The sequence below is a fragment of the Equus przewalskii genome, chromosome 9 (assembly GCF_037783145.1).
Source record: "Equus przewalskii isolate Varuska chromosome 9, EquPr2, whole genome shotgun sequence".
Lineage (NCBI taxonomy): Eukaryota > Metazoa > Chordata > Mammalia > Perissodactyla > Equidae > Equus > Equus przewalskii.
In genome coordinates, this window is record NC_091839.1 from 16946829 (window position 1) to 16969566 (window position 22738).

Below are 22738 nucleotides of genomic sequence, written 5' to 3' on the forward strand. Positions count from 1 at the left end.
CACAGGACCTCCAGCAAAGCACTGGCCCCTGCCTTCAGGAGGCTGGGGAGTCGAGTTATCTGTTAACAAATTGATAGGGTGAATTATACATTAATAGGATTACGCCTTAATAATTATAAATTATAATTCATACATCACGACAGTGCTTTAACAGTGTCTGGGGCCTGGCCAGCTCCCTTGTTGGGTCAAAACCCCGGCGCCCCGCAGATCCTGGGGTGCAAATGACTGCGCAAGAGACCGGGCCGGGAGGAGGCGCTTGCAAGTATCCACCGCAGCCCCTAGAGGGCGCAGCATCACCGGAGGCGGGGCCAGGGCGCGCTGTGCGCAGGCGCAGAGTGGGTCTTGGTCGCCCGCAGCTGCCCACTGGCTCCTCTGTCTGAGAGGGGGCGGAGCCAGGGTGGCGTGCGCAGGCGCAGGACCGGCTTCCGGCGCGCGAGGGGCGCTGGGGGCCGGAAGTGGAGGCTTCGGTGGCGGCTAGTGAGGTGAGGGAGGCGGGGCGGCTGAGCGGGGCGGCAGTGGCGGCGGCCGGCGTCGGAGCGGGTCTGGGGAGCTGAGGAGCGAGCCGCGGCTGGGAGGGAAACCCAGAGTTGAGGGCGTGTGTCGGAGGAGGTCGAGAGCCCCGGGGGGGAGCGGACGGAGGTGGGGCCTGAGCGTCCCCGAGAGAACCTGGGGGACAGAGAGGCCCGAGAAGGAAAGAAATGGAGGCATGCAAAGAAGCTTCCACAGCCTGAGGGACCGAGAGACAGGGAGGTCGAGGGAGGAGGGAAGCTGAGAACCAGGAGACCGAGGGCAAGAGGCTGATGGTTCCACCGCGAGCCGCTCGCGGAGCCCGGGAGAGCAGTGTGATCGCCCCGCGGACTGGGGACATGCGGGAAGCGGAGACAGAAGTAGGCTGAGGCGAGGACAGTTTAAGTGGAGGAACGAGGACTGAGTGACGGGCAGAGTCGGACGCACCTGGAAGGGTGGAGACAGCGCCATAGGGAGAACCTGGCAGAGCTGCCACGAGAGGGATCGAGAGACGGGAGGAGCCGGCCAAGGGAGACTTGGAGAGGAAAGCGGAGATGAGAAGGAGCGAGATGGATGGGGAAGCGGGGGTCAAGGCAGGAAGAATGGAGGAATCCTCAGTATGGAGAGAAATGAAGAGACAGTGCAGCCGGAGAGATGGAGGGAGAGCGGATAGACAGTGTCGAACTTAAACATGGAGGGATAAAGCCAGGCGATGGAGAATCAGGGGAAAATGGAGAAAGAGGAGCAAAACCTGAATCCCTGGGCTTGACTTCCTCACCTGCCACTTACTACCTGCTTGACCTCTCTGTGGCTCAGTGAAATAGCTGTAACAGCATCTTCTTAGGGTTGTGAGAAAAGTGTACGTGTGTATGTGCACATGTGCATATATATGAGTGATTTGGTATAGTACCTGATACACCAGTGAGCGTTAGCTATTGTGAAAGCCTCCGCCAATTGGGAGACGGAATATCCGATGGAGAAGTGGAGAGAGATGGAGAGATCGTCAGGATGGAGGAAGAGACAGTGATGGAGGAGGAAGAACTGGGGAGAGACAAAAATGGAGAGTCAGAAAATGAGAAAGTCAGGTGGAGGAAGATAGTTGGAGAGAAAATCAGATTAAAAAATAGAATCAGAGTGGGAGAGAATCAGACCAATGAAGTGAGATGGGCCCAGACTAGGAAAGGGAGGAGAGAGGAGGAGGGTTAGCAAGATGGACTGGAAAAGACAAGACTGAGACCTGAAGATGGAGAGCCAGAGAGGAGGAAATGGGGAAGCAGAGAAAACCTGGAAAAGCCGTCAGGCTAGGAAAGATAGGCCAGGAGACCAAGAGATGGTCAGAGAGACAGTCAGAGAGAAACCAGCAGATCCAGACAATTGAAGAGGTTGACAAAGAGAACAGACTCCTGGAGAGCCATGAGGATGCTCTCAGATGCGTGCATGGGCGGCTTGCAGCCCGAGAGGCACGCTCTCCATTTCATTGTCCCTGTCCTGTTCTGAGGATCACTGCCTCAGTATCACAGCAACCTTTCAAGGCCTTGTCCTTTTCCTTTCCTCCTAAAACAGAAGTTTCCTCTGAAGCCAGGGTGGCATCACCCAGCCCAGGTGTTCACCAAGAAGTGACGTGCGCTCCCCACAAGCTGCCGCTTCTGTGGGAAACAGCTCTGGCCGTTCACAAGCTCTTCCTCAGTCGAAACCCTTACCCGGCTCTAATAACCCTCAGGGTCGGCCTGAGTTCCCGCTGAGACTCAGAGATCCAGTCTCTGAGCTCTGTTCGCTGGTGGCCCTTGAGAGGCTGAAGGCAGAGTGGGTGAAAACATTGTGAAGGCGAATTGTGGCCTCTTGAGTGTGATTTTCCCCAGGTTACGTGCCCCCCCTTCTCTCGCCATTTTCCCCGTGTTGGTCATCACGGGGACGAAGCACTGGACTTGAGTGCCAGTGACTAGTGACCTTGTCTGTGCCTGCGTGGTGATAAACACTGCGGTGTGTTGAGATAGGTATGTCCCCATCTCATAGATGTAGAAATCAGCCTCAAAGAAGTGACTTTGCCGCTGGTCACGCATCTAGTAAATGACGAAGCTGAGATGCAAACCCAGATCTGCTTGCCTCCACAGCCTTTACCACGAAGGCTCTGATCATTTAAGAATCTGAGTGACCGACATCCCTCCGGAAAACTGCACGGACGAGGATGTGCTCTGTCTTAGTTAGGACTGAGGCAGCTGAAAGTCAGAACCCCAACTGGAAGCCGAGATTTTCTTGCGTAGCCGGGAAGTGGAGGGTTGGAGGGAACGTAGCCCCAAGCACTGAGTGAGGTTGCCAGGCTTCCCCCCTTCTGTCCTTGTCGTGGCTTGGTGCCATCCTTGTGCATGCTCCTCCTCGCTGTGCCCACATGTGGGCTCTTTTCTAGGGAAGGCTCATCTTCAGGGGCTACTACAAATGGCCCTGGGTTTATGTCATCTTTGCGTAGCCACAGTAGGTAAAATGACAGCTCTCTCCTAGTAACTGAGTGTAAATTCCAGAGAAAGGCCCCAATTGGCCCTCCTCGGGTCCTGTGTCCGCTCCTCAGACCCATCACTGGTTGAAGGGGGTGAAGGGTACCATGAGTGGCCAGCCCTTGGTCACCTGCCCAACTGGTCGGGGGTCTCTGACTTATGGCTCTCAGGACCGTGTGGAATCCAGGAAGGGCTGCCCTCCCAAGGAAGGTGCGAACTGTTAGCAGAAAAAGAAGGAAGGGGTGTGCCAGGAGGCAGGACCAATACATACATAACGCCATGCTTGCAATCGCGGGCTTCGTTTCAAAGGGCTCCTGGTGTCCTGAAGCTCAGTAGGCCCCAGGGTAGGAAGCCTTGCCTTTCTCTTTTCCTTAGACCACCCCTCTCTCAGGTCCTGCCTCTTGTACCCTCCTCTGGGGTTCCTTCCCTGACTCGAGCATGGTCACGGAGGGCTCCCACGGCCCCATTCCCTGGATTGTCAGAGTCGGGTAACATGTCTATCTCACATGTGACCGTGACCACCTGTGGGGGCTTGGGGTGGTCTCCCTCATTACTCGCCCTCCTCCTAGTCTGGTGTTTGCCAAACAGCATGCTTTCAGTAAACATTTCTAAAAATGAAGAGTGTCTTCTGTTCTCTCCCACATACATGCAGGGCCTGCAAACCCAGGATGAACGCGTGTCCATCCCAAGATCGCTGCAGGAGTTGTGAGGTGCCCTGTGTGTCACCAGTGTGACCCAGGCCCTGGGCCGTTTACTCTGTCATTGCCTGCAGGTGTCCTGTGGCATCGGTGAGGAGGCACACTGGCTCTGTGAGGAGGAAGTGGTTCCTTACTGCACGCTCTGACCTCTCCCTGCGGGAGGTGGGGAATAGAGGAGAAGATTCGGTCCAGGTGATCAGCCCCGAGGCCGGTTTTGCGACAGCATCGTGACCAGCCAGATCATGCCTCCTCCCAGGACAAGGGAGGGCAGGGATCACCGAGACCGACCCCGGGCGCCCAGGGAGAAGGAGGCCCCGGAGAAATGGGACTGGAACTGTCCAGAGACACGTCGTCTCTTCGAAGATGCCTTCTTCCGTGACGAGGATTATATCCGCCAGGGTTCCGAGGAGTGCCAGAAGTTCTGGACCTTCTTTGAACGCTTGCAGAAATTCCAGCATCTCAAGACGGCCCGGAAGGAGGAGAAGGATGCTGGGCCCCCGGAGCGCAGCATCCCGGCGCTGGCCGACCTGCCTCGCGCTTACGACCCGCGTTACCGCATCAACCTCTCCGTCCTCGGCCCCGACCCTCGGGGCTCTCGGGGGCCGGGCGGCCGCCTGCCCCGGGACAGAGTGTCCGAGTTCCGCCGAGCCCTCTTGCACTATCTGGACTTCGGCCAGAAGCAGGCGTTCGGACGGCTGGCCAGACTGCAGCGGGAGCGCGCGGCGCTTCCCATCGCCCAGTACGCAAGCCGCATCCTGCAGACGCTGGAGCGGCACCAGGTGGTGGTGGTGGCGGGCGACACGGGCTGTGGCAAGTCCACTCAGGTGCCGCAGTACCTGCTGGCCGCCGGCTTCAGTCACGTGGCCTGCACCCAGCCCCGGAGGATCGCCTGCATCTCGCTGGCCAAGCGCGTCAGCTTTGAGAGCCTCAGTCAGTACGGCTCCCAGGTGAGGGGGCCCTAACGGGTCCAGTTTTTCCGGTGACCTCGAGGAATAAGTTGCTTGCCCATATGGTAGGATCGATAAAATTTACAAAAGCACTGATCCCTTGACCCAGCGATGATTCTTCTAGAAGTTTATCTGCAGAGTGGCCTGAATATGGTCCGAATGACAAAGCCACTGACATTCCCCAGGATAGCGCTCACACAGCCAGAAATTGGAATTGTCCTAAATTTTTTTTTAGCAGCAAGAAAAGAATGAGGACCTTTCTTTCTAAGGATTTCTGGGCTTCTAATCCAGGCTCTACCGCTTAAAAATTGTTCCTGAAGGTCTGACTGTAGTCACAGCAGCATGCACATGTCATGTGTGGGTTTGCACAAGTGGAATACATTTATGTAACCAGCACCAAGATCAAAAAAATCAAACCAGCAACCCGGAGACCCTCTTGTGTCCCCTTCCAGTTACGACCTTGAGGTTCCCAAGGGTTGTCACTGTGCGTAGTGCTAGATTGTGACACTTAAGCTATCACAGGTTACTTTTGCCTCTTTTTTTTTTTTTGCTTTCTATAAGTGGAATCAAAAAGCACGTCGTCTCTTGTGTCTGGCCTCTGTCGCTCGATGTTAGTTTTGCGAGATTTGTCTGAAGTCTAACGTAGGGGTGTCCACCGTTCCGTCTCACTGCTGGGTGTGTCCTGGTGTGAGGGCACCACGTGCATTTGTCCCCTCTGCTGTGGATGGGGCTTCGGGGGATTTCCCGTTTTAGGGTCTCTTGTGAAGGTGCTGCTGTAAATGTTCTAGAATGTACCTTTTGGTCTCGGGTGTGTGTTTCTGTTGGGTGTATGTCCAGGAGTGGCATTGCTGGGTCGTCAGATCTGTGTGTGTGTTTTAGTTTTAGTAAATACCGCCAAACGTTTTGCACAGTGGTCGTACCAGTGGACACTCCTACCAGCCGCGTGTGCCACATTGTCACCAATGCTGGTTATCATCAATCTATGTTTTTTTAATTTTCTTTATTTTACTGAGGTCGTATTGGCTTCTAACATTGTGTGTGATGTCGTTAATCTTCGCTGTTTTGGCTTTTCCTATGGGTATATAGTGGTGGCACATTTTAATTGGCATTTACTTGATGACCACTTTTTTGTGTCTTTATTGGCCGTTTGGAGGTCCTCCTTTGTGAAGCGTCTCTTCCATCTGTTTCCCGTTTGTCTTTCGTTGTCTGTCTTTTTGTTCGTGATCTATAGGCCTTTCTAGAATCCGGATATGAGTCCTCTGCAGGATTTATTTATTGCACATCTTCTCTGCTGCTCTGTGAGTTGTCTTTCATTTTCTGAATCCTGTCTTTTGGTGACTGTGTCTTTTCATTTAAAGATAATCCGGTCTGTCACTTCCTTTTTATGGCTGGCGTTCTGGGTCCCGTTTAAGAAATCTTTGCCTACTTTAAGGTCATGAAGGAGTTTTCTATCTTTTTCTAAAGACTTTTACCTTTGGAACAATAACTCGTCTGATGATGATTTGTGTGTGTGTCTGTGTGACGTGAGGTAGGGGTTAAAATACATTTCCTTTTAATCCCTCTCTTTAGCTGTGTTACCTTGGAGGCGTGGCCTCAGTTTCCCCATCTGTGAGGGAGGATAGCGGTGGTTCTTCCCTTGTGTGGGGGTCGTGAGGATGGAATGAGTTGCTATGTGGAAAGCTTTGAAGTAGTTGCTGGCACGCAGTGAGGACTCAAAGAAAGGTTATTACTGTTTTAATTCATTACTATCACGTGCCAGGCTCTGCGCCACACACTTTCTGTGCATTAGCACCCATGGTGCTCAGCACCGAGGAGAAGGAAGTGTGTGCCCTGAGGGATGGAATTGCTTGCCCGCAGTCACGGGCACCAGTGGCAGAGGTGGGGTTCCAGCCCGAGGCTGTGGGACTCCAGGGGCTGATGGCAGGGGCTGCGTTTGCTCCGATTCCCCGTCTGGGCGAGGTGGGGGGCTGGTGCCCGGTCCAGGGTCCTCTCCTGACCCCCCACCCGCCACCCCCCAGGTCGGCTACCAGATCCGCTTTGAGAGCACGCGTTCGCCGGCCACCAAGATCGTGTTCCTGACGGTGGGGCTGCTCCTGAGGCAGCTGCAGCGGGAGCCGCGCCTGCCGCAGTACCAGGTCCTCATTGTGGACGAGGTCCACGAGCGGCACCTCCACAACGACTTCCTCCTGGGCGTCCTGCGGCGCCTGCTGCCCCAGCGGCCTGACCTCAAGGTCGTCCTCATGTCGGCCACCATCAACATCTCGCTCTTTTCCAGCTACTTCGGCGACGCGCCGGTGGTTCAGGTGCCCGGAAGGCTCTTCCCCATCACGGTCAGTGCTCCTCCCTCCCCACGTCCCCACGCCTCCTGCCCCGTCCCTGGCCAGCTGGACTTGTCCCTTCTCTTCCCTGCTGCTCTGTGTCCCGTCTCTTCATTTAAGGACGTTCTCGTGCACTCTCTGTCTCTCTTTCTCCTTTAAAGCTGCTGTTTTCTGAGCATTTACAATGTGCTGGGTGGAGTGCTAAGGGCTCGTTAGAGGAGACCCAAAATCTAAAGGCTCAAATAAGACAGATGTTGATTTCTCTTATCCCACAGTCCGGCTGGTCCAGGCTCGTGGGCAGCTCCGTTCCATGTGGTCCTTCAGGGACTCAGGCTCCTCCTTGCTCGTTGCTCTGCCATCTCGTAGGGCAGCGTTTCTCTCAGCACCGGTGACGCTGGGGGCTGGAGCGTTCTTGGTAGTGGAGGCTGCCTGTGCTTTTCAGAATGTTGAGCAGCATGCCTGGCCTCTGCACGAGATGCCAGCAGCATTCTCCGCCCACAGTTGTGATAACCCAGAATATCTCCAGCTGTTGCCAGAGGTCCCCAAGGGGGGCAGAACCGCTGTCCTAGGGTGTTGTCCTGTCTGTGTGGTCACTGCTTGCAGGAAGGGGCGGGAGCCACAGTCCAGGAAAAGCAGTTTAAGCGTCTTTCAGTTGCACGTGACGTTCCCGTTGCTTTATTCTCGTCTCCGAGCCCCTCTTGGCTGCAAAGGAGGCTGGAAAATCTCTGGGTGATGCCGTGCCGGGAAGAAAAGCGCAGACTCTCTGGGGACCACCGTGTGTCCCCACGCTACTCGACACACCCCACCTCATCCTGGTGGGCAGTCCTGGGGGTGGGCCTGCCCCACCGCCTTCCAGTCCACGTGCCCCCGCTGAGGTGCAGCCGTGGCTGAAGATGCTGAAGCTAAGAGAGCCGTCTTAGGGGAGAGACAGGGCGTTTGGTATTTGTGGACAGTAATGTGCCTTTTGGTCCTCCTACAGTTTGCTCTGTTTGAACTAGGCGGAGATCGTTTTCAGCGTCCCATCCCTTCAGTTTCCTCAGCAACCTCTGCCTGAACTTCCCCCTTTTTCTCACTTGTATGCTATGGCTTCTGTGTTGGTTTTATCAGTAATGGTGATGATGATCATTGGTTGTTAGTGCTGTTGAGTGGATTCGGACTCCGAGCACCCCGTGGACAGCGGAGCGGAGCCTGCCCAGTCTTTCTGTGCCATCCTTTCCCCTTCTGGCCTCCATCAGACAAGGCTCCATTCTATTCATAGGGTTTTCATGGCCCGTTTTTTTGGAAGTGGGTGGCCAGCTGCTTCTTCCTGGTCCGTCTTAGTCTGGAAGCTCCACTGAAACCTGTCCTCCATGGGGGACCCTGCTGGTATGTGAAATCCCAGCGGCATAGCTTTCAGCATCACAGCAAAGGCAGCCCCCACAGTGTGACAACCGACAGACAGACGGGTGGTGTAGTTCCCTGACTGGGAGATGAGCCCGGGCCGTGGCAGTGAGAGCACTGACTGTTAACCGCTAGACCCCCAGGGCCGGCTCCCTGACGATCGCACTAACGTTGAGTGTGTCCCACGTGCTCCATAGTTACCGCGCCTCAGATCATGTGAGGCCCTCACAGCAGCCTCAGTAGTTCTCTGGCAGGAATTTCTGCCCCTGAGGCTAGAGCTGCAGCTCACGACGTGAAGCCGCCTGTTGACAGGGCGACTCAGGCGTGGCACGGCCAGGACTTGACTCCTGCTCACAGGCAGAGCCTGCGCAGGTCGCTGCCCTTCCAGATCTCATTCCCCTTCCTGTCTTGCTGTCCTCCCGGGGAGGCTGGCCCCTGTGGGTGGCGTGGATGGACCCCCTGCCCTCTGGCTTCCGGTTGGTCAGTAGGAAAAGGAGAATCTGCCCCCTCCCTGCGGGCCTCCAGGGGGACGTCACGGCTGCCTTCGGGCTGGCGCTCTCCATGTGGCTCTCTCCTCCACGGTTTCATATCCACTCCTTCCTCGCGTGCTTTCGGACTAAGAATTGGGACCAGCCCCCAGGTTCCTAGCGCCAGGAAATGCACTGTCCCCCGTGGTTTCTGTGCTCAGTGCCCATCCCTCTGTCTTCTAAGCAGCCGTAAAAAGGGTGCGGACGCTTTCTGAGACGTGATTCTAGGGTTTTGGTCCTGGCTCCCCCCATTAAAGTGGTTTCGCTGTTGAAGTTTTTCTCCAAACACAGAAGAATGTGCATCATAAGTCTAGCTCAGTGGATTCTCACAAACTAAATACCCGCGTGCAGCCAGCACCCAGATTAAAGACAGCCAAAACTACCAGCCCCCAGAAGCTTCTTGTTACCTCAGCCCTTTGTCCTTTTCTTGTATCTTCTTCAGAATATCCCATTTGAGTGTGTCCCCTGCTGCCTGACCTGCCTGTGTCCTCTCTGTCAGCCTGGGTCTCCCCGCCCCGTGGCTCCGAGCCGGAGTGACAGGGTGCCCTGCTACCCGGGGCCGTCTCCGCACAGGTCGTGTACCAGCCGCAGGAGGCGGAGCCGACGACGTCCAAGTCAGAGAAGCTGGACCCGCGGCCTTTCCTGAGGGTGCTGGAGGCCATTGACAGCAAGTACCCCCCCGAGGAGCGGGGCGACCTCCTGGTCTTCCTCAGCGGCATGGCGGAGATCAGCGCTGTGCTCGAGGCCGCCCAGCCCTATGCCAGCCACACCCAGCGCTGGGTGGTGCTGCCGCTGCACAGCGCCCTCTCTGTGGCCGACCAGGACAAGGTAGCACGCGCGACCAGGCCGAGTCGGGCAGGTGGGGTCTGCAGTGTCGCCAGGGGAGGAGGCGTGGGTGGGGCGCGTGATTCCAGAAAGCCGCGCTGCAGCTGCACTGGGGGCTGCTCACCTCTCTTGGGGGTGGGGAGGGTGCGCCTCCTGGTGAGGTGGGGGCATTAGAGCTGAGCTTTGGAGGACAAGGAGGATCTTGTGAAGAAGGCAGTCCAGGTGGGGGACCAGCGTGAGCAAAGGCGTGGAGGTGGGGACCTGAGTTGGATGTGGGGAAAGGTGAGCCCATCTGGCTGGAATGGAGGGTGCTGGGAGAGGCAGCTTTGGGCCACCGTGTTAGTGACTTACTGCTGTGTGACAGATTACCCAGACCCAGCAGCTTAGAGCAGTAAATATCTCCCACCTACTTTCTGGGGGTCGGGGGTCCGGGAGCTCCTGGCCCAGGGCCTGTGCCAAGGCTGCGCTCAGGCGTCAGCCAGGGCCACAATCATCCGAAGGCTCAATGTGGGCTGGAGCTGCCTTCTCTCACACGTGCACCCGCATGGCTGCCTGTGGGCTGGGGGCCTCTCTGGGGGGCCACTTAGTGTCCTCACGGCGTGGTGGCTGGCTCTCCCCAGGAGACCAAGCAGAAGCCACGATGTCTTTTGTGACCCAGCCTTGGAAATCAGGTGCCATCATTTCTGCAGTGTCCCGTGAGTGAACCCGTTCTGCCCTGGTCAGGGGGCCAGTCCTGGATGAGGGTGTGAATCCCGGGAGGTGAGACTCCCTGGGGCCATCTTGCAGGCTGACTTCCAGAGTCACCTTGGGGAAAATCCCTTCATGTGACGTTCAGTTGTTTGTTGATTGAAGAAACAACCTCGGAGCACCTCCTACGTGCCTCCCCTTGCCCACTGTGGGGTTCTTTGGGACCTAGTGGGAGCCAAGCCATGGTCCTTCCCCTCAGATGGCTGCTGGTCTGTTGGAGACGGACAAGTCATCAACAGTTTCACAAACAGGAAGAGGAAGGCTCAGGATGCTCTGAGAGTGGGTTCAGGGAAGGCTTCCTGGAGGCGGGGACTTCAAAACTGAGATCTGGGAAAGTGCTGGCTGAGGGAAGCAGGCAGGGAGAAGAGGGTCCCAGCCAGCATGTGCGGGGCACTCACTGCATGCTCCCAGTGCTCCGAGCTCTGTGTCCTCCCCGAGGCCCGCCTGCCAGGTCCTGTCGTCACCCCCACCTGTTCAGCAGTTGCAGAAAGGGAGGCGTGGGCACTTGTGCCACGTGAGTGGCAGAGCCGGGTGCAGAACTCGGTGATTTGGCACCAGAGCCCATACTGTTAACCAGAGGCTGACAGCCTTTTCTGTCAAGGGCCGCGGAGTACACATTTTCAGGTTGTGTGGGCCGTGTGGTCTCTGTCACCTCTCAGCTCTGCCATTATAGCCTAAAGCAGCCGTAGACTGGCCAGCGGAGGTGGTGTTCCGTTAAGACCTTATTCACACAAACAAGTGGCAGCTGGATTGGGCCCACAGGCTGCCCTGTAGTTGCTGACGCCCACTCGTAACCACTGTGCTTGACTGCCTCTTGGGTCCGAGAGAAGGGCTTGTGCAAAGGGCCTGTGGTGAGAGAAAGACAGGGCAGCTGGAAGACGACATGCGGAGTGGCTGGGGTCCGGATGGTGAAGGGGAAGTTGGGAGAGATGAGACTGGAGAGGTGGGCAGGCTTGGACCACAAGGGCCTTGAAGACCCAGTGTGGTGCCTGGGCTTGGTCCCGAGTGCCCTGGGGAGCCATGGGAGATTCTGGGGAGGCGGGGGCAGGGCCAGTCTGTGCTTTAGCAGCTCCCTCTGTGGCCTTTGAAGGATGGACTGGAGGGCATGAGTCTAGAGGCCAGAGACCAGGGCAGAAGCTGGGCAGGGCCTGGGTGGGAAAGGAGGAGCCTGGGCCGGAGCAGGGGCTGTGGGTCTGGGGACGAGGGAACGTTCAAGATGTTCGGCTGTGGCTGGAGAGGCAGCGGGGAGGACCCAGCGCAGCCCAGATTTCTGGCCCAAGTGATGTGGTGGGTGATGAGCCATCTCCAAGAGGGGGACTCGAGGAGGCAGGGTCCCATGGAGGGCCCTAGGCTGTTTTAGACCTGGGGGTGCGAGGTGCCCGTGGGGCATCCAGGAGGCCACTGGCCACGTGGGTCAGTGAGTTAGGCCCTGATGCCGCCGACTCACTCTCCCCCAGGTTTTTGATGTAGCGCCCCCTGGAGTCCGGAAATGCATCCTCTCCACCAACATCGCCGAGACCTCGGTCACCATTGATGGGATCCGCTTCGTAGTAGATTCCGGTGAGGGCTGCCCCCCAGCCACCCCAGGCACCTGGGGAGAAGTGTGGATTTGGTTTGGAGCTGTGCAGATGTAGCAAGGGAACTTCAGACCGAGGGAGGGAGTAGGTTAGGGCTGTGGAGCAGTGGCACATCTTCATCCTCAGACGTTCCAGGCTTGCTCCTGCCTCAGGGCCTTTGCACTTACCGCTGTCTCTGCAGAGGGCTGTCGTTCTCCAGATATCCACGCGGCTCACTGTCTCCCCTCTCATTTCTGGGCCTGTGGGAATGTCTTCCCATTGGAGGCCCACCCTGTCTGCTTTATCAATGTGATCTCCCCCTCCTCCTTTACCGTTATTTCCTTATGAGGCTTCATTTCCTTCGTGGTGTGGGCGTTATGTTTTCTATCTGTTGATCTTCTGTCTTCCCACTTAGACTGTTCTCTGGAAAGTCAGCGTCATAGTGGTTGGGAGGTGCTGGAGCCCGCCTGCCAGGTTCTCCACTGCCTGTGTGACCGGGGTCATGTCACCGACCTCTCGTGTCAGTTTGCTCATCTGTGAGACGGCAGTCCTCCCAGCGCCTCCCTCAGGGTGTGAGGGTTACATGAGGTCAGAATAGCTGGGTGCTAGGACAGTGCAGGCGCAGAGTGAGCCCTCGGTCAGCGTCGGCCCCCTTAGTGGACTGACGGGGGGAAGCCGCTGATGACAGACATTCCGTTATGTTCTGTACCATTAAGAACATCATGAAATGCTGTCCGTTCACCCTGGACGTGCCGTCGATTTGAAGGCACGTCCCATTTGCAGGGAGTGTCCCGTGTGAGAAAGGGTTGGTCTCAGGTTGGTGAAGTCGTGTCTGCTCTGCCTGGGAGACTGGGGGGTCTGCCTCGCTTGTGACCATGTCCCGAGAGCCTGGCACGGACTGGCTCCTGGAAGGGGCTTCCTAGCGTCCATGGGTGACTGCCCCCCAGAGTGAGCGCAGGCTGCAGAGAACTGAGGCGACGTGCGGGCAAGGAGGCGGAAGGGCTGGGCTGGGCCTGGCCTGGAGTCTGAGCTCGGTCCGTGTCACTGGAAGGAGGCATAGGTGAGGGGTCGGCGAAGGAGTGAACGGGTGCAGGGCAGTGTGGGGGCCCTGTGGCTCCTGTGTCCCGATTCTCATCCCTCCCGCACCCAGGGAAAGTGAAGGAGATGAGCTGTGACCCCCAGGCCAAGCTGCAGCGGCTGCAGGAGTTCTGGATCAGCCAGGCCAGCGCCGAGCAGCGCAAGGGCCGGGCGGGCCGCACGGGCCCCGGGGTCTGCTTCCGCCTCTACGCCGAGTCGGACTACGACGCCTTCGCCCCCTACCCGGTCCCAGAGATCCGCAGGGTCGCCCTCGATGCGCTGGTGCTGCAGGTGAGGCGGGGCTGGGGGTGCAGTAGCACCCTGAGGGCTGGCGCGGGGCCCGGGCGCCCTTAGACCGCCTGTCCCGGGCGTCGGCGGGAAGGGCAGGGCTGGCCAGGCCGCCAAGGGGCTCGTCCCTTCCTGGCATCGGAGCCCGGTCACCGGGACGATTGTGCCCCACATCCACGGGGTCGCAGGGAGAGCCTCGAGCCTCCATCAGAATGCTTTCAGCTGTCACAGAGAGCTGTCAGGAAGTAACTGCGGGATTCTCGATACGTTCAATGTCACACCTTGGATCTCGGTAGTTAGTTTTGCGTCGATTAGGTGGCTGTGACAAACAGACCCGCTCACCTAGCGGCCCCCAGCTCACCTGGGTTCTCAGGCGGCTGTCCCGCGGGCGTGGCACCGAGCAGCCCCTCCTGTGGCCCGTGTGCGCTGATGGTCTCTGTTCCTTTGATTTCATTTTTAAAAATGCCAGTTGTGCCCCCTGCCTGGAGCGCCTGACCACGTCACCTGCCCGCGCCCGGGGGAGCCGTGACAGGTGCCACCGCAGTTCCCCGCTTTGCTCTCTCTCTTCTTCCTGAGCAGAGAGCACACTGGCTTTCCCACAACAAGAAGTCCCGAGATAGGCCCGTCCCGGGCTTGGTTATTACATGAACCAGTGATGCCTTAAAGGACCCGGGCTTCTGTCTGTCCAACCTCGGTCTGTTGGCAGCTCTCATCATAATGGTGATGGACGCTTACCTAGTGCTTACTGTGGGCGAGGCCGTGTGCTCAGGGTTTGTGTACGTGACTGTTTTGATCCTCACAGAACCTCTCTGCGGTGAGTAATCTCATCATGCATTTTAGGGGTGAGGAAATGCATGCACAGAGAGGTAAAGTAACTTCACCCAGGTCACACAGTGGCAAGCGGCACAGCGGGGCTTCCATCTGAGGCTGTCAGGCTCTAGAGCCTGCCCTGTGCGTGCCTCCTGGCTCTGGCAGTGTGGCATCACTTTCTCCTTTACCTCCAGAGGAAGAAGCAACGAGCTCCCCCTCTTTTCGGGTCACGTTTTTAAGCCCATGGGAACCTCTCCCAGAGGCCCCCTGGCCGATCTCACATCTGGTCTTGTAGGCAGAACTGGGTGACACCTGTCCGGGCTGTGACCTGTCCTCGTCCAGGGGCTGGCGTTGCCTCCCTGGATCTGAGCAGTGCGTCCCAGCCCAGCCATTCATTGGAATCACCTGAGAGTTCAAGAAATCCTTGCCCTACCCCCAGCCCAGCGCTTCCAAGTTAAGGTCTTGGTGTGCGTACTGGGTGGTCTCCAAGACGACATCCAGGCTCCATGAGCAGGGAGGGAGGTGGGACGGCTGGTGCCGTCCTGCTCAGGGCCGGGCGGGCAGGTGACGTCACTGGGAGGCTGGCTGAGCCCCCGGCTCTCTGAGCTGCTTGCGCTTTCGTGGTCACAGGCGCCGCCATGCCAGCCTTTCTTCCGTCCCCTTCTCGAAGAGGTGCCGTTTGCTCACGTGTGCCAGGCTGGGTGAGGGTGCACACTCGTTTCATTCTGCCCACGGCCCGGCCCCTCGGGGCCTCTGAGTTCATCGGCATGCTTTTGGTTGCCGGTGGGAGAAGCCCAGCTCACACTGTTGTAAGCAGAAATGGGGATTTTATGGGTCTGTGTGTCCATCGTGAGGCCAGTCCCGCTGAGGAGCAGTTCAGGGCTTTCTCCATGTGGGTGGGCTGAATTCTGGGCCGTGGAAGAGCAGCACAGCGGCTGCGGTCTCCACCCTGGCCCCTCACACCCAGAGCGCGTGCTGGGACTTCTCTCTCCCGCTCCCGTTTCAGCCTCCCAGGGAAGGACTCTGCTTGGCCAGCTCGGCTCGCGTGCTCCTTCCTCACCCTGGTGCTGGGACCTGGGGCTGAGGAACCGAGAGTGGCCCGGCTTAGGTGGTGTGCTCATTCCACGGCCAGGGTCTGGGGGAGCGATGCTGGCTAGACAGGCAGCCAGCCCCTCCTCTCCTACCTTGTGCGATGGGCAGAGCTTTTCGCCTTTTGTTTTATGGAGATGTAATTGACATGCAACAGGATGTTAGTGTCAGGTGTACGACACGAGGATTGGATATTTGTGTGTCAGGAGTTTTGAAAGCATCACCAGTTTGTGATCCCTGAGTCTGCCCAGTGTCCGCAGTGGCTCATGTGTTCCCCTTTCCCGGGGGAGTGGGGTTCTCCTTCCAGATGAAGAGCATGAGCGTCGGGGACCCCCGAACCTTCCCCTTTATTGAACCCCCGCCGCCAGCCAGCCTGGAAACGGCCATCCTCTACCTCCGCGACCAGGGGGCCCTGGACAGCTCGGAGGCCCTCACCCCCATCGGGTCGCTGCTGGCCCAGCTCCCTGTGGACGTCGTGATTGGTAAGGACCCTATGGTGTGGTCACACAGGGCACTGGGAGTGCAGGAGCCCCTTGCGCTCTGAGTGTGTCATAGGCAGGCCTGTCCCGTCATTCACAAGTCCCCTGTGCCAGCTGCTGTTCCAGGTGCCGGGGAGACAGCAGTAAACAAAGCAGACGCCTCTCTCCTCGGCCCAGCCTGGCCCAGCTCCGCCCTGTGGCCCTTCTCTTGCGGTTGTAAGGATGTCGCAACCACCTGCGTCGTCCTCTTGCTCGTTCCTGAGTCAGCCCTGCCCCTCCCAGGGAGCTCGCAGCCAAGGCCTGTTCTTTTTGCCTTGTTGTCCTGACTCAAGACTTCGCAATTCTGCCAACCATCCCGGTGCACACCCAGCGGGCTCTCCACCCATGGCGCCTCTTCCCAAGTGTGACACTCAGCAGGACCCTCCGCTTGTGTTCGTGTCATCAGAGTCCCTGCGTCACTGCAGCACACAGGCGCTTCAGTGTGGGCGGGAGGCCGGCCACCTCTGACTCCGAGGCCTCCCGTGGCTGTGAACGTGGTTACTTTTGTTTATTTTACGAGGAGTCAGGGCTAGAGCAAGGAGAGTCAGGTCTGAGGAGAAAGCCAGCGTTCTGTGAGCGTTGCCGTGAGTCAGTGAAAGGCTTTGTGGACCATGGATCCTTCATCTGCCCCTGGTGGGGCGGCTCGGGTCCCGGTTGCACAGACAGGATGCTGAGACTTGGCCGGGGTGGGGACGCAGGCCCCGGGGTCCGGAGCCGGTGAGGCACATGGCCTGGCCTGGGCCAGGGTGGGGCCAAGTGTGTTAGGCATGTCCTCTCCCCGAGGGCTCGGAGGGGGTGACTCTCGCTGTCCAGGTGAGGAAGATGAGGCTTGGAAAGGCTGTCACTCTCTCGCCCAGGGTCAGGTAGCCGGCAGAGCTGGGGGACCCTCGCCAAACCAGGCTGATGCCAGCGGTCCCCAGGCCCTAAGGGGCAGAAGGCACGGGATGCGGTGCTGGGCCCAGATGGCTCAGTCACTGGTCGCACTCTGTGCAGGAGGAGCTCCAAGCGCTTCACAGGGTGAGACACAGGTCATCCTCAGGGCAGGTGGACGCCTTGTCACCCCCTTTCACGGACGGGGAGATAGGCACAGAGAGCTGGAGGGACTTACCCCAGGTGACAGAGCTAGGGGGTCCTGGGACAGTCTTGTTTTACAGCCCACCTTTGTCTTACGAGGCTAGATGTATAACAGGAACTTTCCAGAAAGGTGGTCAAGGTGACCAGTGAAGATGAGTCAGACGTGCCACACAGGCCACGGACCTGGGGGCAGGGGCAGGGCCTGAGCTCCCAGGAGGCACGGACCAGGGGTCAGCCAGGTTCCCGCTCGCAGGTGGTGGTGGCTTCTCCCTGCCTGGGCGTAGGATTCCCCCCTTCCTCCCTTCTCCCTGCCCTCCCCAGCCCCCCTTATCCCTGCGCCTCCGTCCTTCTCTCCCCTCCTCGCCGTCCCTCCCTCTTCTTCCCCCGCCTCCACCCTGGTCAGACAAGGATGGCAGGAAAAGGTTCCTCCTGGGATGTGCCAGGTGGCAGCGCCTGCTTTGTGCCAGGCAGATGGGCGACAGTGCACGGGGAGGGCACGTTCTCCAGGCGGGAGAGGACGCAGACCACGGTGGGTCAAAACGAGCCCCGGGGAGAAAGATGCAGCCCGGAGCGGGTGCTGGCGGAGTGGGCTGTCAAGGGCCGAGCAGGGCGGGTGGTGACATGGCTGACAGCGGCAGCCAGCACCTAGTGCCACCCTGTGCCCGAGGGGTCGGGAATCGTGGATGTCTCCAATGGGGAAACTGAGGCCTTGCCCGAGGTCAACGTGAGTGTGAGTGTGATTCTGTCTGTGTGACTCCCCAGGCCCTTTGCGGATGAGATGGAGGGAGGGTGGGGCAGGAGCGGGTGGGAGGGCCGTCAGGAGACCCCGAGGGCCCCGAAGGCTGGGGGCCGCTGTCAGGGAGGCTCAGCTCGGGCCCCGCCTCCCCAGGAAAGATGCTGATCCTGGGCTCCACGTTCTGCCTGGCGGAGCCTGTGCTCACCATCGCCGCCGCCCTCAGCGTCCAGTCGCCCTTCACCCGCAGCGCCCAGGGCAACCCAGAGTGTGCGGCAGCCCGGCGGCCCCTGGAGAGCGACCAGGGCGACCCCTTCACTCTCTTCAACATCTTCAATGCCTGGGTGCAGGTGAGGCTGGGGGCCGCCCTGGCTGACTCTCGTTCTGCCGGGGTCGGGGGCCTCCATGAGGCTGTGGCTCCTCCTTCCGCCCTCACCCCACCCCAGGGAGGACCCCAAGCCCTCCGCAGACAGACCGGGCCCGTCTGGGGAGGACGCCCTCTCCATGTTCATGGGGTCAGTGCGTGCAGAGGCCCCAGCTCGGGGGGCCCAGGGTTTCTGCAGCACCGATTGAAGCCAGTGTCATCTGGAGATGCTGACTCTGAGCGTGGCATCTGTATATCAGGAGCACACATTCCCGAGCTCCTGCTCTCCTGGGGCTCCCAGTCCAGTGCAGGGAGACAGACCTGTCCCTCGACAGTGGGCTGTCACGGGGAGTCCACGGGGCTGGGGGAGCCCAGAGGGCTGTCTGATCTAGCATGGTCCGGGAGGGCTTCCTGTGGGAGGAGGAGGAAAGCAGGTGAGCCAGAGTGAGGGCCGAGAGGCCTCTCCCTGCCTGCTCCCTCCCGGGGGCTGGGCTTTGGGCCCACGCTGGGGTGGTGGGGGCCGTGGGCCGGCCCCTCCGCTCCCCCTGCTGGCCGGGCCCTGACAGCCTGGTGTCTGCGCCTCTGCCCAGGTGAAGTGCGAGCGGAGCAGTAACTCTCGCAAGTGGTGCCGCCGCCGGGGCATCGAGGAGCACCGGCTGTACGAGATGGCCAACCTGCGGCGCCAGTTCAAGGTGAGGCCCAGCGGACAGGCCCAGGGACAAGCCGGGAGGCCAGGGCGGGGAGGCGGCGTGAGAGTGTGGTATGAGTACCTTCTGGAGCACAGCCTGTCTCCCCCTCTGACAGAGGGTCCGAGTCCCCCAACACCCATTGCCCCACCCTCGGATGACCGGGCGTGGGGCGGCCCAGGCAGGGAAAGGGGTAGAAATCCAGGAGGGCTTCCTGGAGGGGGACAGGCTCAATAGTCACATGCCACTGCCTCGTGAAGAACCCTCTGGAGTGGGGTACTGAGCTGGCCATGGGGGCTGCGTGCTGGGGGGCAGCGTAGGGCGATTCTAGGGGACACTAGGTCTGGAGCAGCAGATGCCAGCTCGGCCAGTTGCTAGCAGTGCGCCCCTGGGCCAGTGACTGTGCCTCTCTGGGCCTGGCTCTTCCTCTGGAGACGGGAAGGTGAAAGCAGCGGCTGCCATCAGTGTTCCCGGGAGGGTTCAGTGAGCCAGTACCGTAGCACGTTCAGAACGGGCCTGACGCAGGCGGCCCCTGCCCAGCGTTAGCTGTTTCTAGTGGCGTGACCATCACGTGGTTCTGCATGACTCGTGTCGTGAACATTCTGCTGCCATCTTTCCCTTTGCGAAAAGATAGGCGGCTCCACGCCTCTCGGTGGTTGTGAGATCCCGTGGGGGGAGAATATAAGAAGTCTCTGTGACCTGTGCTCTTTGGTTGCAGATGGGTAAGTCAAGGCCAGAGTGGCGGTCCCCACATTGGGGACCACTGAAGTTCTGTAGTTCAGCCTTTGTTGGGCCCCAGACACTGAGAGACTAGCGGAAGATGAGGCCTTCTCTCTGTGTCACACACACACACAGCATCCTGCGTTGTCTGCTGGGTCATCCGTCCGAGGCTGTTTACAGAGGTGTGGGCCGGGGGGAGCGCAGGGGTCTTGTGTGTCAGATCACCTGCAGGGCCTGTGAGGTCGGGGTTCCCAGCCCCACCCCCCGAGAGGCTGGTTCGGTCATCTGGGATGGGCCCAGGACTTGGCATTTCTCCCCAACATCCCAGATGCTGCCACCTCCAGCCAGAGGGCCACCCCCTGAGGCTCTGGTGCTGGGAACCCACGGGGCCGGTGCAGCCAGGAGGGGAGGTCAGAGCAGTGACGCAGCCGCGACAGGAGCCTGCAGGGAGGCCCAGGCTGGGGTCCCCGTCCGCCTCTCCTCCCTCCTGTTGCCAGCCCAGGTGTCGCTTGGCTGGCAGCAATGATACCTCTCATGGAGCGGGCGTTTGTGCCCACGGTGGGGGAAGAGGGGTTGTTACATGTCCGTTGCAGCCCTGGCAGGGGGCCATGGCACGGTCCCTGTGTTCCACTTGAGGAAAATGGTAGCTCAGAGGGCGAGCTCACTTGCCGGCAGGCGGCAGGCCCCAGACTTGAGCCCGTGTCTGGTCAGAGGCCGCTTGGCCTGCCATATGTCCCTCACTTGGGCCCCGCCCGCCCCCAGGAACTGCTGGAGGACCACGGGCTGCTGGCTGGGGCGCAGGCCCTGGAGCCGGGGGACAGCTACAGCCGGCTGCGGCAGCGCCGGGAGCGCCAGGCCCTGTTCCAGCTGAAGCGCCAGCACGAGGAGGGCGGGGCGCGCAGGCGCAAGGTGCTGCGGCTCGGGGACCAGGACGGCGGCTCCAGCGACGAGGACCCGGCCCGCCCAGCCTCCCAGGGGGCAGGCGGTAGCGTGGACATCCAGGTGGGATGCTGTGCCGCTGTCGGGGGCCTGGGACAGGTGGGGGAGGTCACCAGAGCGGGGAACGCGGCCCTACCCTGGGGTCCGAGGGGACACGGCCTGCCCTGGGGTCCGAGGGGACGCGGCCCTGCCCTGGGGTCTGAGGGGACGCGGCCCTGCTCTTGGGTCCGAGCGGACGCGGCCCTGCCGTCGCCTCAGGAGACATTGCCGTGGGCAGGCCCGGGCCCCTGCGTCTCCAGAAGCCCTTGGGTCCATGTCTCCCGGTACCGGCCCCTTGGGTGGGGAGCCCCCGGGAACCGCCTTGCCGTGTCCCCCAGGATGTGAAGTTCAAGCTGCGGCACAACCTGGAGCAGCTGCGGGTGGCCGCCAGTGCGGCGCAGGCGCTGAGCCGGGAGCAGCTGGCCTTGCTGAAGCTTGTGCTGGCCCGCGGCCTCTACCCACAGCTCGCCGCGCCCGACCCATTCAACAGCGGCCGCAAGGACTCCGACCAGGTGGGCCCCCTCCCGCGGCTGGGCCCCAGCTGTGCGCACCTGCCCAGCTCCTGGCCTGTGCTGGGACAAGGCGGTGACTGAAACAGCCCTGGCCGTGGCCTCGTGGGGCTCCGGTCCAGTGGGGAGGACAGACTGTCCCCAAACAGATGACCCAGAGTGATTGGTGCTGCGACACACAGAGGGGACTGCTGACCAGCCTGGGAGGGGGGCACGGAGGGCTTCCTGAAGGAGGGGACTTCTGAGTTCGGATATACCAGGGGACCCTGGCCCAGAGAGTGGAGGAGAAGCGTTGCGGGCAGCGGGAAGAGCGGTCCGAGGGCCTCTGTGACCCGCACCCGCCTCTGGTCTCTGCAGATTTTCCACACGCAGGCCAAGCAGGGCGCCGTGCTGCACCCCACCTGCGTCTTCGCCAGCAGCCCCGAGGTGCTGCACACTAGGGAGCCAGAGGCCAGGGGTGGCGAAGGGAGCCGAGGTGCGTGAGCCCAGGCGGGGGAGGGCCCCCCCACTGGGGATGTGACCTCGGGGCCTGTGCCAGCTGGAGTCACCCACTTGTCCTTCCCACACTCCCCCTTTGCTGCGGCTGCTGACGTGGGGTCTGAGGGAGGGGAGATCCCGGGAGCCAGACCTCCCTGGGCGCCGTGCAGAGCCTCACCCTCCCCTGGCGGGGCTGGCCACCGGGCCCCACAGGCGTCCCAAGGCCCGAGCTTCTGGCGGAGGAGCAGTGCCCATCAGGACCCTGCCCCCTGAGCTCGGCGGCTCCTGGGCTGGGGGGTGTGGGGGGGCCGCAGCCCCTGGGGCGTCACAGCCACAGAAGCCCCCGCCTCCGCTGGCCGGGCCCTAGCCGGGCCCTCGAAGGGCGGCCTGCGCTGGGGCGGGGGCTTCCCGCCGCTCTGTCGGAGCTTGGGACACGCTCGCCCTGGGCCTGGTTTGTAGAGAGAGTGACGCACTCTGGGGAATGGTAAACGACCCCAAAGAGGAGGTTTGTAGTTGTCAACGTCTGAGACAGAGTTTGAACCTCTTCTGCCTGGTCTGGATTCCTAGTCACTGTACCCTCTTCCTGTCACGTGCCTTTTCTCTGTGTTTGCTAATTTTGGAGAGCGTGAGGACCCGCGGGGCCCTCGCCCCAACTGTGTTTTCTGTTCCCCCAACCCCGTTATCGCTGCTGACAGAACTCACGGTGTTTCTTCATGTCGCCCCATCGCCCCAGTCACGTTCATCGGGGCAGAGTATTTCAACATGGGTCACAGGCGTGCTGTCCTGACACACGTGGGCGTGTTCTTTCGGTGGGCGTGTAAATGGCCAGGTGGCACAGGCAGCCCTGGGGGACGGACCAGGGTGGGGTGTGGGTGGGAGATGGGGGCTGAGCCGTCCTCGTGACCCTTGCAGATGACAAGGACAAGATGAGCAGCAGGCACCAGCTCCTCGCCTTCGTGTCCTTGCTGGAGACCACCAAGCCGTACCTGGTGAACTGCGTGCGCGTCCCCGCCCTGCAGGTGCGTCCACCTCCCGGCCCTGCACGGCCAGGGCCTGGGCCTTCTCGCGTGTCCGAGGGCCTCAGCCGCAGCCTCTTGTTGGCGGCTGTCTTCTCATTCGCGTGTTCACTCAACCATCCCTTGCCGCCTGCCGCAGTGTGCGGGGGCTGCTGAGGGCGCTGGCAGCACAGCAGCAAACAAGGCCACAGCTGCCCCCTGCTCACCTGGGGCTCGCGTCCAGCAGGGAGCGCGGGCAGTAGCAATAAGAGAGCACAGGGCTGAGTGCTGTGTTACAGCAGAGTGAGCACCCGGGGCAAACAGAAAGACTAGGGGAAGGGGTCAGGGGACGGGGAGGGGAGGGGGCAGGTTCCAGTATGAAACAAGGCGGTCAGCATGTGCCTCTTTGGGGAGGTGCAATGCAGG

General features: G+C 60.3%; 1 protein-coding gene across 6 annotated transcripts in view; it reads left to right on the forward strand.

The window, feature by feature from the left end:
* Nucleotides 1-378: 378 nt before the first annotated feature.
* DHX34 (DExH-box helicase 34) overlaps nt 379-22738 on the forward strand; it is a 28555-nt gene continuing 6195 nt past the window's right edge. For 2 of the 6 annotated variants that reach the window (XR_011543842.1, XM_070633090.1), the window contains exons 1-13: nt 379-482; nt 3769-4641; nt 6660-6971; nt 9440-9694; nt 11896-11998; nt 13145-13362; nt 15566-15740; nt 17740-17933; nt 18538-18639; nt 20116-20355; nt 20670-20843; nt 21198-21315; nt 22230-22336. Coding sequence is in view for 4 of the 6 variants with exons in the window: in XM_070633090.1 (XP_070489191.1) it covers nt 3937-4641; nt 6660-6971; nt 9440-9694; nt 11896-11998; nt 13145-13362; nt 15566-15740; nt 17740-17933; nt 18538-18639; nt 20116-20355; nt 20670-20843; nt 21198-21315; nt 22230-22336 (2703 nt within the window). In the remaining 2 variants the exon portion in view is untranslated. Of the gene's footprint in view, nt 2502-3648; nt 4642-6659; nt 6972-9439; nt 9695-11895; nt 11999-13144; nt 13363-15565; nt 15741-17739; nt 17934-18537; nt 18640-20115; nt 20356-20669; nt 20844-21197; nt 21316-22229; nt 22337-22738 lie in introns of all 6 variants that reach the window. The other 4 variants (XR_011543841.1, XM_070633087.1, XM_070633089.1 and 1 more) reach the window with 3 other exon arrangements.